Source organism: Rhamphochromis sp. 'chilingali' (genome assembly GCF_963969265.1).
Source record: "Rhamphochromis sp. 'chilingali' genome assembly, chromosome: 2".
Classification (NCBI taxonomy): domain Eukaryota; kingdom Metazoa; phylum Chordata; class Actinopteri; order Cichliformes; family Cichlidae; genus Rhamphochromis; species Rhamphochromis sp. 'chilingali'.
In genome coordinates this window covers 34,847,271-34,864,544 of record NC_137930.1, presented here as the reverse complement: position 1 = coordinate 34,864,544, position 17,274 = coordinate 34,847,271, and the positions used below count along the sequence as shown (strand labels likewise).

The window sequence follows — 17,274 nt, the reverse complement described above, 5'->3', positions numbered from 1 at the left end:
TTTGTGATGACCAAGTTGCTTCTAGTGTGTCAGTCAATAGAAATAGAAAACATTCAGTCTGTATTCCATTTAGTCTCAAAAACACCTCAAGTATAAACTGTATGTAAGCAGACATCAACTCTGAAAAGTCGATGTGGAAGAGCCTTCAACATGCATTCTTTCTAATGGTCAACAGGAGGCAAATCTGGCTGGAAAAAAAAGGGGCAGATAATATAAAAGTATATGCTGCTCACTTTATGACCTCATTAATCAGTTTCCTTCCTGAGTTTATAGTCTCAGTTAGGGCTGTGCATAGGCAATAACAATATCTTAAAATTAAACGATAATTTTTTGTGTCTGTAATTCACACAACTGCTTTTTTGCTTTTGAACACTCATGATGTTTTCTTGCACTTCTGTTTTTATTATTTAATTAAAATAAACACTATAAAATGAAGTTATAAATACATTTAGCTGATGGTATTTTTTATACATAGTGCAACAATAATCATGAGGTGAGAATGTAATTTAATATTGTGAAAGCCCAGTCTCAGTCACTGGTTTTAAGTTTTCGTCAAGGCAGAACGTCGTGAAAAATTATGAAGCATAATTCCCCTCATATTACATTTGCCTTGGGGAAAACCTAAATTTTTGTTCATGCCTAACAAAATTATTGTGAGAGTGTCCAATGAACTTGCATTTTTGTTGCCTCTGAAATGGTTGTTTCAAAGACAGGTACCAGGTCTTTAACCACTCATTGTCAGTTGTCTTCTTTGAAATGAGCTTGGTGGTGCACATGATGATAAATCAGCAGTGAGATGGAGCCAGTCTGCTGTCAATTTGCTATCAGTATGTGAATGAATGGGGTCAACTTAGCAATTACATGCAATCTGTATAAGATAAAAAGGCCAAAAAAAAGATATTGTCATCTACATACACAAACAGAAGGATGCTGTGGGATGGCGATTTAACAGCAAAGTTGCACATGTGCACATACACTCTACAACCTTACTTTTATGAAGGACTATAAAGAGAATACAACCAGTTGGCAACCAGTTAATTCATCCCCTATTGCAAAGCAGTGCATACACCGGAAACTGGTGTTGGCAGTCTGTCTACATTTATAAATTAGAGGATGATTATTTGCAAATCGGGCAGTTGTTGCCTTAACACTGTTGCCTCACAGCAAGAAGGTCCTGAGTTCAGTTCCACCATCAGGGAGGGGTCTTTTCTGTGGAGTTTGCATGTTCTCCTCGTGTTTGCTTGGGTTCTCCCCAGGTACTCTGGCTTCCTCCCACTGTCCAAAGACATGCAGTTAGTGGGGATAGGTAATTAGAAACTCTAAATTGCCCATAGTTGTAAATGTGAGTGTGAATGGTTGTCTGTGTATATGTGTTAGTCCTGCGACAGACTGGCGACCTGTCCAGGGTGTACCCTGTCTCTTGCCCTAAGACAGCTGGGATAGGCTCCAGCACCCCCCACGACCCTGAAAAGGAGAGAAAAGCAAGTTTGGGGAAGAATTTTCCCCAAACCTTTCCTACAAAATTAGAATTTTCTAAAATGTTTATACTGTACTTATCTTAAATGTACTTTAAGATACGATTTTCCGAGCACAAGAAAGCTGCCAATCAGCTGAGAAAACATGAATCATCTCATGAATCCCTTTTAATGCAACTGCCAAGAAACAATTAAATCCTGTATTCAGCAATCATTAGCAAAATGCTGAATCAGCCAATTTAGACTAATAGTATAACAGCTCACTGCACATTATTTTGTGTTTGCACTTTTATAGGTCATCAGTGCAGTTCTCCTTGGTTCTTTGCCCATTCTTCATTACGTCTTCTCCTTCCTATTTAGGGGTTTCAAGGAATTCCCGGAGTGAGAGGAACTGATGGTGCACCAGGTTCTGCGGTATGCCTTTGTTTTTATTTCATTTTGAGAGACAGAGCACTGTACCTGTGTAGCGTGTAGAGCAAGGGTCCCCAATCCCAGTCCACGAGGGCCGGTGTCCCTGCAGGTTTTAGATGTGCCCTTGATCCATCACAGCTGATTTGAATAGATAAATTACCTTCTCGACATGTCCTGAAGTTCTCCAGAGGCCTGGTAATGAACTAATCATGTGATTCAGGTGTGTTGACCCAGGGTGAGATCTAAAACCTGCAGGGACACCGGCCCTTGTGGACTGAGATTGGGGACCCCTGGTGTAGAGGCTTGATAGCCTGGAAAGACTTTGTCATTGAAAGGATATAGCTCAAAAACTGTATGAAGGTATTATCTAATCCCTTGGTTTTTCATGTAAAGTGCACCTATTGTGCTCATTTCAGGTCCATTTTTTTATTCTTAGACTCTACTATAGCTGCTTTGCATAATTATTGGGATGATATTCAAACTAAGCTTAATATATTGCAGTGATATTGAGTAGCTGGTATAATTTCCTGAGAAACAGGAAATAACTGTGTTTGCAAAAATGTCCTAAATTTTACCCTGCAAGATCAGCAGCATCCTTGTTTTTAATGTTACTGTTGTAATGAAGGTCATGACATGTAAATCTGACTGGCTGATAAGATAAACATTTTCTACCACGTCTTAGTTTTGATAGATTCCTTGTTGTTGACATATCAGGGGCCAACGGGGAAGACGGGGCCTCCAGGCTCACCAGGACCCCCAGGAGAAAGGGTGAGGCTGCAAATAGTAGTCATGACCTCTGTGATATCTGTCTACAGAGAAGTTTTGTTTTAATGTTTTTTTGTGTTTTTAATGTGTTTCTTCAGGGCTTCACAGGGAAGCCAGGGTTTGAGGGACCTCAGGGCCCTGTAGGCATGTATGTAAGTGATTCTTCTGCTGCAAGGAATCCGCCTGCATTACATTTCAAAACAAAATGTATGTACATACAGTATATAAGCAGCACAAGTTTAGCATAACAACTAGTAAAAGTAGTCAGTAAAATTTATTTATATAGTACTTTTTAAAACAGGAAGTTATTTCAAAGTGCTTCACTTGGGAATAAAAGCATATCAATCGAAACAATAAAACAGTATAAAGAGGGTATAGTAACATATCCAATAAAAGAGTATACTACACATGAATATTACCTAAATGCCTGTCTAAGCAGATGTGTTTTGAGCTGTTCCACAGTATTGGAGCCAGGGGTTGAAAAGCGTAATCCCCCTTTGTTTTCAAACGGGCCCGTGGAATAGTTAGAAGACCACTATCAGTGGATCTAAAGATCCGGTTTGGAGAGTAGGGTTGGAGAAGCTCAGTGATATAGGTGGGGGCCTCACCTTGTAGGGACATGAATGTAAGAGTAAAACTGATATCTATACCCAACCGGAAGCCAGTGCAAGGATTTTAACACAGGGGTGATATGGGAGAATTTATGACTGTGGGAGCCCTGCTGTGGCATTTTGGTCTGCTTGGAGGTGATTTAGGGAAACCTTAGGCAGACAAGAAAAGAGTACGTTACGTTAGTAATCTAAACAAGAGGAGATGAAGGCATGGACAAGTATCTCCAGTTTGCCTTTGGATACAATAGTCCTGAGTTTGGCAATGTTTCTTAAATGAAAAAAGCAGGAGCGGGTCACAGACTTGATATGAGCGTCAAAAGACAGAGGTTCTGAGCAGTAGCTTTTATTGAGGATGAAAAGGACACAGACATTGACTAATTTGGGGCTTGATGCTCTCTGCAGAGGTGGGACCAAGTCATTGTTTTGCAAGTCTCAAGTAAGTCTCAAGTCTTTATCCTCAAGTCTCAAGTCAAGTCTCAAGTAATGTCAGGCAAGTCAGAGTCGAGTCTCAAGTCACTGGTGTAAAAGTCCGAGTCAAGTCACAAGTCTGAAACTTTGAATTTCAAGTCCTTTCGAGTCTTTAAAAAAAAAAAAACAACGAAAAAATAATGTTGCAGTTATGCTAAATGTAAATGTTAGACCATGTAATTTTAAAATCTGTTTTTCTCAACACATGACAAAATAGTGAACTTAGAAAATATACACAAATTGTGAAATTGCACCTCTTTAGAATGCAGCTCAATTAAACCTAGCTCCAAGAATAGTTTTCACCGACAGTTCTGAGATAAGCTGCATGTCATTCTTGGATGCGGTTGTAGGACCGGCTTTAAAATCGCATGACAAAAATATCATACACATTAAAAAAACTGCATCACCAACGTAGCCTGGACAACATTTGCTAGTTAGATGAAGTCAGCTATCTCATCGTAGCATATTTATATGCATATTTATAATCATACGGTTCTTGGAGTGAGTGCACACACTCATGAAGTTTAGTAACTTCAGGTCACTGCAACAAGCCCAGGTACAGTTTACCGACGGATGGGTGCAGGACCTTGAAATGCACCGTGTAGAACGAAAGACCATCGTACGTATCATAAGTTTACCAGCCTCACAAATTGTCGTCATAAATACACATTCGTTAACCGTTTATTAATAGGATCTTTGAGCTCAACGGTAATTAATTAGTAGTGGAAATAATTTCTGGTAGCATCACAGAAATGTAGCAGTGACAATAATACTGTATGCTGTAATCGTACTGGGCAATTAGTGATACAAAAAACCTGTTTTATCCTGTGAATAAAAGTATATGTTTTTGTCAATGTACCATAATAACAGAGGCGAAACGCAATATTGTGTCAGGACAATTCACTATTTATGCACAATAAATAAAGGAGCATAGCGCGACAATTTCTGTTCAGCGCCAGACTTGCTTGTAACCTATATCACCAGTTATGTTATGAAAGTGACGTATTAACTACTAAAAAACACTGACCTTTGTGTAAATGCTTGGAGCAGACTAACCTGTGAGCTGGAGGGTTCTGGGACGTTATATTTGACCTTTGAATGGCTGCAATCCAGGCCACCCGTCGCCTCTTTGTTACTTCGGAAACATGGCTCGAACAATTTCTCTTCAACGAGGTAATCCGATAACAACCGATCTCTTTACCCGTCGGCTTCCCATGGCTGTCATGCGACCGGCTATTGCAGTTAATAATACAACGGCTTCTTGTGTTTCTTTTTATCGCTGTATAACTGATTTTAATTGAAAGCCTGCGTGCGCTAGTACCGCTTGCCACGAGTTCCCAGAATCCTTTGCGGTTCTACCCGTGAATGACGTCACATTTTCAATCTCTATATAATATGCATGTTAAATTTTGTATTTGGGGTAAAATATCAAGTCTTTTCAAGTAAACCGGTTCAAGTCCAATTCAAGTCCCAAGTCATTGGTGTAAAAGTCCAAGTCAAGTCACAAGTCTTAGAACATTTTTTCAAGTCAAGTCTAAAGTCATAAAATTAATGACTCGAGTCTGACTCGAGTCCAAGTCATGTGACTCGAGTCCACACCTCTGGCTCTCTGGGGCAATGATCAATCACTCAGTCTTGTCTGCATTCATCTGCAAGAAATTGTTTGTCATCCAACCATTAATCTCTTTAAGACAGTCCATTAGAGGGAATAATTTGTCTAATTCCCAGGGTTTAAAGGAGATGTATAATTGGATATCATTTGCATACAGGTGGTAGGAAATAATTTTGAAGCTACTAATGATACGGCCTTAATGAAGGATATATAATGAAAACAATAGGGGGCTTAGAACCGAACCTTGCAGAACTCCCCATGACAATTTAGCTACAACTGAGCAAAGGTTTCCCACCGAAACTATGAATGTTCTATCTGCCAGAAATGAGGCAAAACAGATCCAGATATCCCCACCATATGATTTAAGCGGTGAATTAAGATCTGATGATCAACGGTATTGAAGGCCGAGCTAAGGTCCAATAGGACAAGGATTGAGCAATCGCCTCTGTCCGCGGCCATCAAAAGGTCATTTATGACTTTGAGGAGAGCAGTTTCTGTGGACTGTGACTTTCTGAATCCCGACTGAAGGTCATCAAGAATGTTATGTTTCTCCAGTGCCTTCTTTACTTGGGACCAAACGACCTTTTCTAATATTTTAGAAATGAAAGGAAGTTTTGAGATGGGTCTGTAGCTTGACTGAAGAGTCGGATCCAGGTTCGGCTTTTTCAGCAGAGGTTGAATAACACTCTGTTTAAAGCACCTGGGGACAGAGCCAGACAGTAGGGAACAGTTTATCCGTGTGACCACAGAGGGCCCAATGGTGTCAAAAACTTTGCAAAATAAAGAAGTAGGTAGGACATTGAGGGTTTCATTTGGATCAGTATTTCTTTTAGATCTTCTAAAGAAACTGGGTGAAGGAATTCCATAATTACAGGGTGTGGAAGATCGTGGTTGAAGGGACTATCTGAGGGAGCTGAGTTTCCTCTTAGGTTACTGATTTTGTCTTGGAAAAATCTTAGAAAGTCATTGCAGTCCTTATCTGAAATGACAGGTGTACACGGAGTTTGGGAGAGACTATGTTACTTACTGTACTGTGAACCTTAGGATTTCTTTTTCCTACTGCAAGTCGTTTAGTGAAATAAGTGGCTCTTGCATCTTTCACCATGTAGTTGAAGGTAGATAATAGTTCTTTTAGGTGGAGCTTATGAACCTCAAGTTTTGTGGCTTTCCACAGGCGCTCAGTTTTACGGCAAATTCGCCTAAAGCTGCAAATAGCTTCTGTGAACCAGGGCAGGGATTTGGTAGTGCCGCTTTTCCTGATTTTAAGAGGAGCAACTTTATCTAGAATATTTTGACATTGCGAATTAAAGGGTCAGTAATTAATCGTGAATGCTTCACATGAACAGAGGGCAGTGTGTCAGAAATAAAGGAGAGATCAAATAAAATATATTTATGATCACTAATAAAAATGTCCTCACGACAAACTGGACCGATATCCAGACCCAGTGATAGAATCAAATCTAAGGTGTGGCCACCGCTGTGTGTTGGCCCAGTTACGTGTTGGGTAAAGTTAAAGGAGTCTAAAGGACTAAGAAATTCAGAAGCAGTGTGGCATGATTTGTCATCAACATGGACATTAATATCCCCCAGCAGAAAGATTTTATTCAGCTTGATGGTGGAGGATAGAAAGTCAACTAAGAAACTCCTCGCTAGTGCCAGTGGTCTATAGATTGAGATCACATGCAAGGCTGGACTGGGACAAAAAATCGGCCCCGGCATTTTGACTAGAGACCGGCCCACCAGGATAAATGTGACGTCATTCAGGGGTAAAACGCAAAGGATTCTGGGAACTTGTGGCAAGCGGTACTAGCGCACGCAGGCTTTCAATTGAACTCAGTTACACAGCGATAAAAAGAAACCCAAAAAATGCCAAGAAGCTGTTGTATTATTAACTGCAATAGCCGGTCGCATGACAGCCACAGGAAGTCGACGGGTAAAGAGATCGTTTTTTTATTTTTATCGGATTACGTCGTTGAAGAGAAATTTTTTAAGCCATGTTTCCGAAGTAAGAGCCGACGGATGGTCTGGATATACCAAATATAACGTCTCAGAACACTCCAGCTCACATGTTAGTCTGCTCCAGGCATTCCCACAAAGGTCAGAGTTTTGTAGTAGTTAATACGTCATGTTTCTTAACATAATTGGTGATATAGGTTACATGCAAGTCTGGCGCTGAACAGAAATTGTCGCGCTATGCTCCTTTATTTATTGTGCATAAATAGTAAATTGTCCTGACACAATATTGCGTTTCTCTTCTGTTATTACCATGGTACACTGACAAAAACATATACTTTTATTCACGGGATAAAACAGTTGTTTTGTATCACTAATTGTCCAGTGCGATTACAGCATACAATATTATTGTCACTGCTACATTTCTGTAATGAACCAGAGATTATTTCCACTACTAATTAATTACCGCTGAGCTCAAAGGTTATATTAATAAACGGTTAACAAATGTGTATTTATGACGACGATTTGTGAGACTGGTAAACTTACCTTTGTTCGTACGATGGTCTTTCGTTCTACACGGTACATTTCAAGGTCCTGCACCCATCCGTCGGCAAACTGTACCTGGGCTTGTTGCAGTGACCTGAAGTTACTAAACTTCATGAGTGTATGCACTCACTCCAAGAACCGTGTAATTATAAATCTGCGCGTGGTGAAAGTTCGGCAGCACGCTGACGTCTTTTGTCCACTCATAAGGGTCTGACCCTTTCACTCCTTTGATTTTTCCTCGTATCTTTTCTTTGTCTTTTCGTCGAGTCTGTCTTTGTACGGACCGACATTGTTCTCCTTTTGTTTTGTACATTCCTTTTTTGTGCGGCAAAGAAAAACAAGAAGGTATTGGAACCGGAGAATGAACGTTTTGCGGTGCTGCAAATGCTTGCGTTTGATGCGGTACTTGGATTGTTTTGCCACGAGTTCCCGGCATGCAATGCGCGAAAGTCACGTGATCGCTAAACAAGGGGGGGGGGGGGGGTGCATCCGGCCTCCTCGGCTGTAATTGGTCCAGCCCAGAGTCGATCATGACCAATTGGCCAATCCAACACCTTTCATTATATATACCCTTCCTAAAGAAAAAAAAATCCATCGGCCCACCGGGCAAATGCCCGGTACGCCCGATGGCCAGTCCAGCTATGATCACATGGAAGGGATTATTCCTGTTTATCTTCATCATCTGAATCTCAACAGAATTAAAAGAAGAGGTCTTCACCAGATGACAGAAAAAGGAGTTTCTAGCAATAACAACCAGCCCACCTCCACATCCTGAAATCAATGGTGTGGTCAGACAAATACAGACAAATCTGCAGGGCCCAGTTCATTGAAATGAGGAAATTCCATATTTCGCTGCCAAGTTTCCGATAGGAATAAAAAATCCAGGTTATTCCAGGTTATTCCTAATAAAACAAAGGACAAATGCCTTGTTTGAGATTAAACGACAATTTAATAGGGTCATCTTAATCAGCGAGGCTGAAACATCTGTGGTTAGATCCTGAGAGGCTTGGCGCAGGTTTGCCCTGCACGATCCCCGGGACTTCTTACCTTTTATCGTAAGCCGCGGTACAGTAAGACTGTCCTTATGAAACTCGTGCGGCGAAGCCGTGCATTCAGCTGGAAGTCCGTTTTAGCTAAAACATCCAATGTTGGGAGCCTCGAGCAGGATGCTAAATCAGCGGTATTCCTATATTTCCATAATCTCACTTGGATGCCCGCTCTCCTTCCTCGCTTCCTCCGGCAACTTTTTGTCGAGGAATGGCAGCTCCGGTTTCTGCCTGACACAAGCAACCATGGGAGGTTATGGGCATCAGCTTATCACCCAAGTGGTGGAGGGAAGCCTCCAAAGTGTTTCTCATTTTTATCCGTCAACTCCATTGCTGATTTGATCCGAAATAAGGTATTTCGATCATAAACGTAGGTAGCTGTAATCTCATCCACAAACAGCAGCAGAATAGGTAATACAACACAAAACAAGAATAGAGACCCTGACAGCGGTATTGCCGATCTGAAGGTGACTGGCTTGGCTCTGAAGTATATTCAGTCTGTTACGTAAGGCCCAAAATGGCCTCCGTACAAGAAAGTAGTAGCTCTAATATTGACCAGTAACGAACCACCACACGCACACTGTAATGGGTTACACAAGATTTATTTGTTCTTTCTCCGGGAAAAACTACTGGCTGAAGACACAACTCTGGCCAGGAATACAAGGCCCAAAGCCACCGCGGTCAGGACAGGGGAAAGGTGGTCAAAGGAGCCATCCACCTTTTCAGGCCTGACTTCATCAAGGCTGGGTCTCCACATCACATCCTGGGAGCTGGAACTTCCCCAAAACTGGTCCAGTTTCCTTGTCAGGGGCACAGAGAGTCTCCAGTCCAGTGTTTGTTTTCCTGCCTCCCAGCACATCCACTCACATCCCAATAAGAATGAGTCCTCCCTCCAACATCCTCAGATTATTTTAAAAGCAAAACCAGGCCAGGTTAAAAAGCTTTTCCGTTAAAATGTGCACACTTCATTCTGGATCTTCGAGGCTTCCCTGCTACACCAGTGTCCTACTAAAAAAAAAAAACAACGACAACACCTACTTCCTGTTTCCTCTCCCCTTTATAGAAAAGGGCTCCAATCCTCCCCAATCAGCTGCTCCCTGTATTCAACTCCAAATAGCTGGCAGCTGGACTAGAGTAGAATCTCCACTCCCACATGGGTGTGGCCCACACCTCACATCAAACACAAAGAAACACCAAAGCATGCAATTAATACAAAACAAAATCTAAAGTAATGCCAACCCAAAAGCTTAGTGGGGGATTCTCTCCATCCTTTTCCACCATGCTATACTCTGTAACAAGTCTTTTTAGTGTATTTTATAGCTTTTCCAGAAAGAAAGAAAGAAATCTGTCGCCACGACTCTTTGACCTTACATTTTTAAAAGTAAATGTGTAAAATTACAGAAAACCATAATTTGACCGCTTTGGTGTAGCATGAATAGCCATGGTTGAGGTTTTATCAGTAGGAAAAGCTGTAAAACCTATGAACATACAATTAAAAATCCGAAATTTCTGTTCTCTTTCACATTTTACGAAGCCATACAATTAGCCAGATTGTAACCTTTGCTGGTCCAATTCTGGTCCCCAGGCCTTTTGTTTGATATAGTGGTTAAAATTGGTATTACATGAGAATACAGCTCGGCCCTAGTTGGACTTCAGCTCATATCACTTGAACACAATACACAGATGTTTTGGGAAGAAAGTCACAGCTGTTGTGTCTAACAGCTTTTATTAGTTTTGAATGATTTCAAATATGCGCGTGAACATTGTAGTATATCCTGAAATAAAATAATTAATCTTTAAATAATTATGGTATGGCGCTAAAAGCCTACAAGAGCCTTCAGCTCCATATTTGCTGAAATGATAGTAGTAATAATGTCTTGTGTCTCCCTCTGTCATTAGGGTATCCCAGGAACTGTGGGAATGCGTGGGCCAACAGGTTTCACAGGACCGAGGGTAAGATCATCCTCCTGACATCTATCTCACCTTGTCCTTTTTCATATAGGAACTGGACGAAAGATGTTGTTGTACGTACATGAGTCGGTAAATTGTGTTAAAAGTGAGGGACTCAGCTATGAAAAGGGCAAGCGAAAGATTTTTGACTAGAATATTTTTGACATTTAGGTGAGTACAGAAATGTTCTGTTAAAGCTGTTAAAATCTTTTGATTGGAAGTAACTTTACAGCTTCAATTATCAGAAACAATCACAATAAAATTATTTTTCTTTTTTCTGCACCAGGGGGAGCCAGGTTTACGAGGATTACCCGGTCCTGTTGGGAAGCCTGGACCTCCAGTAAGTGTCTGCAGTTTATTTTTGCTTTTTTATTTCCTAACCTTTAACCCCTGGGAGCTATTTGGGGTATATGAGGGGTAGACTGAGTATTGTAAAGCAGATTAGATTAAAGCAGAAGAGATGGTGGGGTCACACCAAGAAGGGGCTGGTAAATAAAATAGACCGATGAAATGTGCAGCTGGTCTACAGGGACTGCCAGTATATGGAGGCAAACAAGTCAGAGTGATTGATTTTACTGAGAGCTCTGGAGGAAAATCTAATGGCGAAGTGAGTGATGTGGCAGGCTCAGCTGAAAGAGGACAAATAAATTGTTCCAATCACTGTCTTCGCGTCTGGCCACAACTGTACACATCAAATGCCAGCTTAATTCTTCAGATAGGTACTCCACTGATCTTCCCTGTTTATTGTTTTTTTCTGTAATGGTACAAAAATAATTACCTCAACTTGACTCATATGTTTTTTTTTTTCAGTTTTGGTTAAGTTGTGGGAGAAAAAACAAAATCTGTGCTGTTCTTGCCAAAGTTTGTTTACCCTATAAATCACTGTCGGTCTTTTTGTTGGTAGATTTAGGAATAAGAAGGTCCCTTGTGCATGGAAAGAGTTAGTTTTAAGTAGTGAAAGTGAGACTGTTTTTTGAAGCTGCCAGCACTCTATGCAGTGTCATTGGAGCCACTTTTTACTTACACAGATGGCTGCCCAACACTGCAGTGAAATCAATGTGTCATAGAAATAAGGCAGTTTGAGCTCAGTTTGAAAGCTAAATAATGTCTTAAACTCGTCATTGTTCCACATCACTGAAGGCATTTAAAGCTGCACTCATCATGTTAGAGAAAAACCCAGGTTAAGGTTCCAAAGATTATCAGGCATACAAATGTTAGTGTTTTATTCTCACTGAGAATAACAAAATACAAGTAAACAAACCAAGGGGATGTGTCAGACAGAAGATATTGTGTTTTTAGATAAGTTAAAAAAAGTTAACTTAAATTTTTAAACATGTGCTTTTAGGTCAATTACAGGTCATAAAATCATTAAAGATACTTAAAGAACTTAATATCTTTTAAGTGTGTTTAGTTTGTATTGGTGTTACACTAGCTTAGCTATGGTTAAAGATTCAGGACAGGTTGAAACTGAGTAACCTAAAACACATCTTTACAGCCAGAGATCACTAAAATTACAGTTTAAAAAAAAATCTTCATCTGCAGATAACAATTCATCTTTACAAATCAAGTAATAGAACTAGTACAATGTCAGTAAATCATAAGATTTTACAGCTTGTGTGAACTTTCTACAATTTTGGAGGAGTGCCCACATAAAAATGAATAAATAAATAAGATAAAATAACAATAATTAAATATAAATACATAAATAAGATCACACTGTTGATCACCTAAGACATCAGCAATATCCAGTTTTGTAGGTTTAACATATTTTACCCACTTATCCCATAGCTGATCAACCACAGAAAGCAACCAATGTGATGTGAGTGTTTTTTAAACATGCAGATATAAGGAGCATGATCTAACTCTGTTTCATTTTTTTAGGGTTTGCAAGGTCCTCCTGGAGAGAAGGGACCCCGGGGACCACAGGTGAGACAAATCCTCACAAGGTGGTTTATCTTATAATTTGGTTGTAAGTGTTAAGTCTCTGTGAAATATCACTTTGAGAAACCATCACATTAAACATCATAATTTATAATAATAATAAACTGAAAATAAAAAAGGACACAAGATGAATAAGTATTTCTGCAAATGCAATTAAACCCTGATTTAAAAATCAGCCCAACAGTCAGAAATATCCTTCTTTTGTTTTCTTGCATTTGATGATGATAATTATGATGATGGTAAATGGCCTGTATTTGTATAGCGCTTTACTTAGTCCCTAAGGATCCCAAAGCGCTTTACACTACAATCAGTCATCCACCCATTCATTCACACACTGGTGATGGCAAGCTACATTGTAGCCACAGCTGATCTGGGGCGCACTGACAGAGGCGAGGCTGCTGGACACTGGCGCCACCGGGCCCTCTGACCACCACCAGTAGGCAAACATGACGTCTTTTAACTTCATAAGGCAAAGGCCTATTAACTTTTCATTAGTGATTATGATTATGACTACAGCTAGTTTGGTAGTTTGTCTTTGCCAGCATAAAATGGATTTGCTCAAATTGGACTGACCAATAGTCAGAGTTATAGGAAAGTCCAAGGAAGATTAAGATCTAAGTAGGAGAATTATAGATTTACACAAGTTAGGATGCTGTCTTGGAACCATTTTTAAACAGCTGCAGATTCCAAGCTCATTCATTCAAACAATTGTACACAGGTACAAGACATTTGGATTTGTCGCCATTTTGCTAAGGTCCAGAAGAAAAACCATATATCACCCTCAGATATAAAGAAAATTGTTTATGATTTTCAAGAAAACCCAGGAACAACCAACTGGAAAGTGCTGAAACACCAGCATCACTGTACACAGCCAGAGTTTTATTTTACTGAGATGGTGCTGACCAAGAAACAAGCCGCTGCTCCAAAATGAACTCATTCATGCTCAGCTTAAATTGAGCAGCTGCCACCATGGAAAATCCATTTGCCTTCTGGAGAAAAGTTTCATGGTCAGAGAAACAAAGATTGAGCTATTAGGCTCAATGACAAGAGGGAAGGTGAGGGTTTCAAAGCTAAGTGCTTTGTATCAACTGTCAAGTATGGTGATGATAGTATCATGCTGAAACTTGGACACAGTTAGCTGTTCCAACAGAAGAATGATCCAAAATTCATATCAAAACTCAGTTTGGAAAGCAGAATAACATTAAGCTTCTGGAATAGCTTTCCCAACGCCCCAACCTCAACCCTATTGAAAATTTATGAACAATGCTAAAAGAGGCATCCATGTCAGGAGACCAACCAATTTAAATGAACTCTACCAATTCTGCCAAGAAGAGTTGTCAAATATCCAGCCAGAGTTATACCAGAAACTGTTTTTTTGGGGGGGTTTTTCCCTTTTTTACCAGAAACTTGTTGATGGCTATCCAAAGGTTGAGGTACAAGTTACTAAGGAACATTTTACCAAGTACTGGAGGTGTACATGCTTTTGTTGTACAATGTGTTCACCTTGTTGGTGAACTATCGCCAGTCACTTTAACCATCGTCAATCCCTGACACCATCATCCATTGGCTCAACCCCTGCTGAGCAGAAGGACAACTTTGTCAGAGAAATAAAATGTTAAAAAATACCAAACGGCATCACAGGCTTACAGGCAATTTAGTTTAGTTTAGCAACAGCATTGTGATTCATCAAACAATACGTTGTATGCCTAAATTAGAATAAACTGAAAGCTAAAAAGAAGAAAAACATTCCAAAGAGCCTCACAGAATTGCAGTAAATATTTAAAGGCAATTCAGCATGAGCACTAGCATCATTAATCATTAAAATAGCCTGCTGCTAAATTGGGATGATCAGTGTGATAAGCTGAACAAAGCATGCCCAACAAGATTCGATTTACAGATATTTTGCTAATAGCATATTTACCAGAGCAAACGAAAAAACTGTCAGAGAGATAAAGTGAGGAAATATATTAAACAAGGTCGCAAACTGACAGTTTTAAAGGCAATTTAACATTATGCTAAAATTCTTTTCAGAGCCATCACAGCATGACTTTCAATTCTGTGTTTCAACAAGTTGAACTGTTGTTGTTTCTAACAGGGTCGTCTAGGAGATGACGGCCTCAAAGGGATACAGGGTCCACAAGTAAGTTTGAGTTAAATAAAGAAGATTGCACTCTGCATTTTCATTTGGGCAGATTGTGTTTGCCCAATCTCACTCACTGCTTTTTCCTTTATTTAACGTGGCATGTTTAGATTAGGTGTTGAAGAATATGTAGTTCTGCATGCTGTTGAAGGTCTGCCTAGAAAACAAACCCAGTCTGCAGTACTTACTATTCAATTCTATGTTTTTGCTGATTGTCCCGTCAGACTTGTTGATGAAGCTATTTTTGGTCAGGCTTGCTGTGACTCCCACAATAAGACAAAATAAAACTAATCATTTAAAGATCATCTAAAGCTCCACTGAATGAGATGCAGCTGTTGTAAGCTGTTACTGCAGGGAGGGAGCTGTCTTTCCATAAAACTGAGTATGCTGTATTTACATCACATAAATGGGTTTTAATTGATTCATTGTTGCTGATTTCCCTGCAACCCGTTCTTGTATTATATTACTCACAATCCATGAAACAATCATCACAAAATGAGTAAGTTACCAGTCATTTCATCATCGACGTGCTCCAGCGGTGCATAAAAACAGAAGAAGTGTTCATTTGCAATCGTTTGCATTTGTTAGACATGTATATAGGCAAACGGGCAAATATATTGGTTTAAAATCTCTTTAAATTAAAATTGATTGTATGTTATTGATGAATTGTACACATTAAAGAGAAAAAATGTGTTGTGATTAAATCACAGGATGTGCTTCAGGAAGTGTTTACTCCAAATTAATGAAAAAAATAATCAGTGAGCAAAATAGTGATTGTTTTTATATTAGACTTTAAAAAAATAACCTAATTGAAAAAGTTTCAATTTGTATTCTTTTTTCTGTCATTTTTAAGGGTCCTCCAGGTCTACCAGGTCCTGATGGGGCAATTGGAAAACCAGGACCAATGGGAAGCAAAGGGCCTCCAGGACCTCAGGGACCACAGGGGCAGGCAGGAATCCCAGTGAGTGGGTACCTACCATCGACTGCTGTTACCTCATGTTGCATGGAGAGATAAATGTCCATGTTATTTGTTTTTCAATACATGTAAAATCTACTGAATCATCGCAAGAGTGCATAAAAGCTGACGTGCATGTCTGTTGGATCTGATCAGGGTCCGCAGGGTGCTGATGGATTATCAGGGGAACCGGGGGAAAGAGGACCTAAGGTAAATTACAGTAAACTTCAACAATTATGTAATGTAAATGTTTTATAATGACAATCTCTTATTTCTGCCTTCATTAATGTTCAAACACTGAAACTTCCAGGGTTTACCTGGATCACCTGGAGAAGCAGGCCCCATGGGACGACAAGGACAGCAGGTTGGTGGATTTTGTTGTGAAGCAATTAAAACTTCTTAGATCTGATTTCTTCACTTACCTCTCCTAACTGCTGGGCCTCTGAAGCCAGCTGATCAATACTTAAGGCACTTTTATCTAATCTTATGAACTTTTTCCTTATTCTGTATATTAGATTTAAAGAAAGTGTGTAGGAATTATTGACACCTGGTAGTAAGATTTGAGCTCAATTTTCTTTGCCTGTGACTGTGTTGAGTCACCATAATATCCATTGATGAGATAACTTGAGACAGATATTCTGTTTTGTTAAAAAGAAAATGTATTTTTGATTAGCAGAGAGATTTTCAGTCCAGAAAAGGTTACAATGTTTTGTGCGGTCACCAGCAACGATTTTGTTTTTGCTTTGTGCTTGTAATAAGTACAGTAAAATTAGCGTTCTCAAATTTCTCTTGCAACGTCACAACTTTAAGCTGCCGTTGTTTTGTTGGTCCATTTTGTTGGAATAACTTGGCAGTGCACCATGGCAAGCTCCATGAAAGAGAACTAGCTTTTATATTATATATTATTATATAAAATGTACACTGATTAATTAAACACTAAGTCACATTCATGGTTCATGCTTGAGTAGCCATAATGACAGAGCCTACAATACAACCCTTATTGTAATTGTTCCATACTTTGAACATAAACTATGGTGTGATTAAGGCCCTGTTTAATGTTCATAAAGAAAATATTATTTTTAATTGGCTTTTTTAATTGCTCCCTTTTTTTTTTGCCACCAATTAGTTTTTTCTATTAGAATTTAAAGTTTTGCTGTTCTATAAAGCAGTTTTCACATTTTTCATCAGGGTCCTCCTGGCCACACAGGAATCGAGGGCCCACTTGGAAGGAAAGGAGACCAGGTCAGTGGTAACAGGACCAAAGTTGTATACCCGAAATTATAAACCTTGGACTCCATTATTGAGGAAACACTTGAAATAAAATGTCTTTATTCTCATAACAATGTCAGAGTCAGACTTGAAAAACACTTCTGTCCAATCAGAATTGTAAGTTACAGTGGT

At 39.6% G+C, this 17,274-nt stretch overlaps 1 protein-coding gene across 3 annotated transcripts in view; it reads left to right on the top strand.

Annotated features, from left to right (window-relative positions):
• The window catches only part of LOC308383877 (uncharacterized protein), a 119,483-nt gene that overhangs the window by 80,514 nt on the left and 21,695 nt on the right, over window positions 1-17,274 (top strand). For all 3 annotated transcript variants that reach the window (XM_080862060.1, XM_080862059.1, XM_080862061.1), the window contains 11 exons: window positions 1,836-1,889; window positions 2,601-2,654; window positions 2,750-2,803; window positions 10,787-10,840; window positions 11,124-11,177; window positions 12,719-12,763; window positions 14,874-14,918; window positions 15,772-15,879; window positions 16,030-16,083; window positions 16,184-16,237; window positions 17,062-17,115. In XM_080862060.1, coding sequence (XP_080718186.1) covers window positions 1,836-1,889; window positions 2,601-2,654; window positions 2,750-2,803; window positions 10,787-10,840; window positions 11,124-11,177; window positions 12,719-12,763; window positions 14,874-14,918; window positions 15,772-15,879; window positions 16,030-16,083; window positions 16,184-16,237; window positions 17,062-17,115 — 630 coding nt within the window. The remainder of the gene's footprint in view (window positions 1-1,835; window positions 1,890-2,600; window positions 2,655-2,749; window positions 2,804-10,786; window positions 10,841-11,123; window positions 11,178-12,718; window positions 12,764-14,873; window positions 14,919-15,771; window positions 15,880-16,029; window positions 16,084-16,183; window positions 16,238-17,061; window positions 17,116-17,274) is intronic.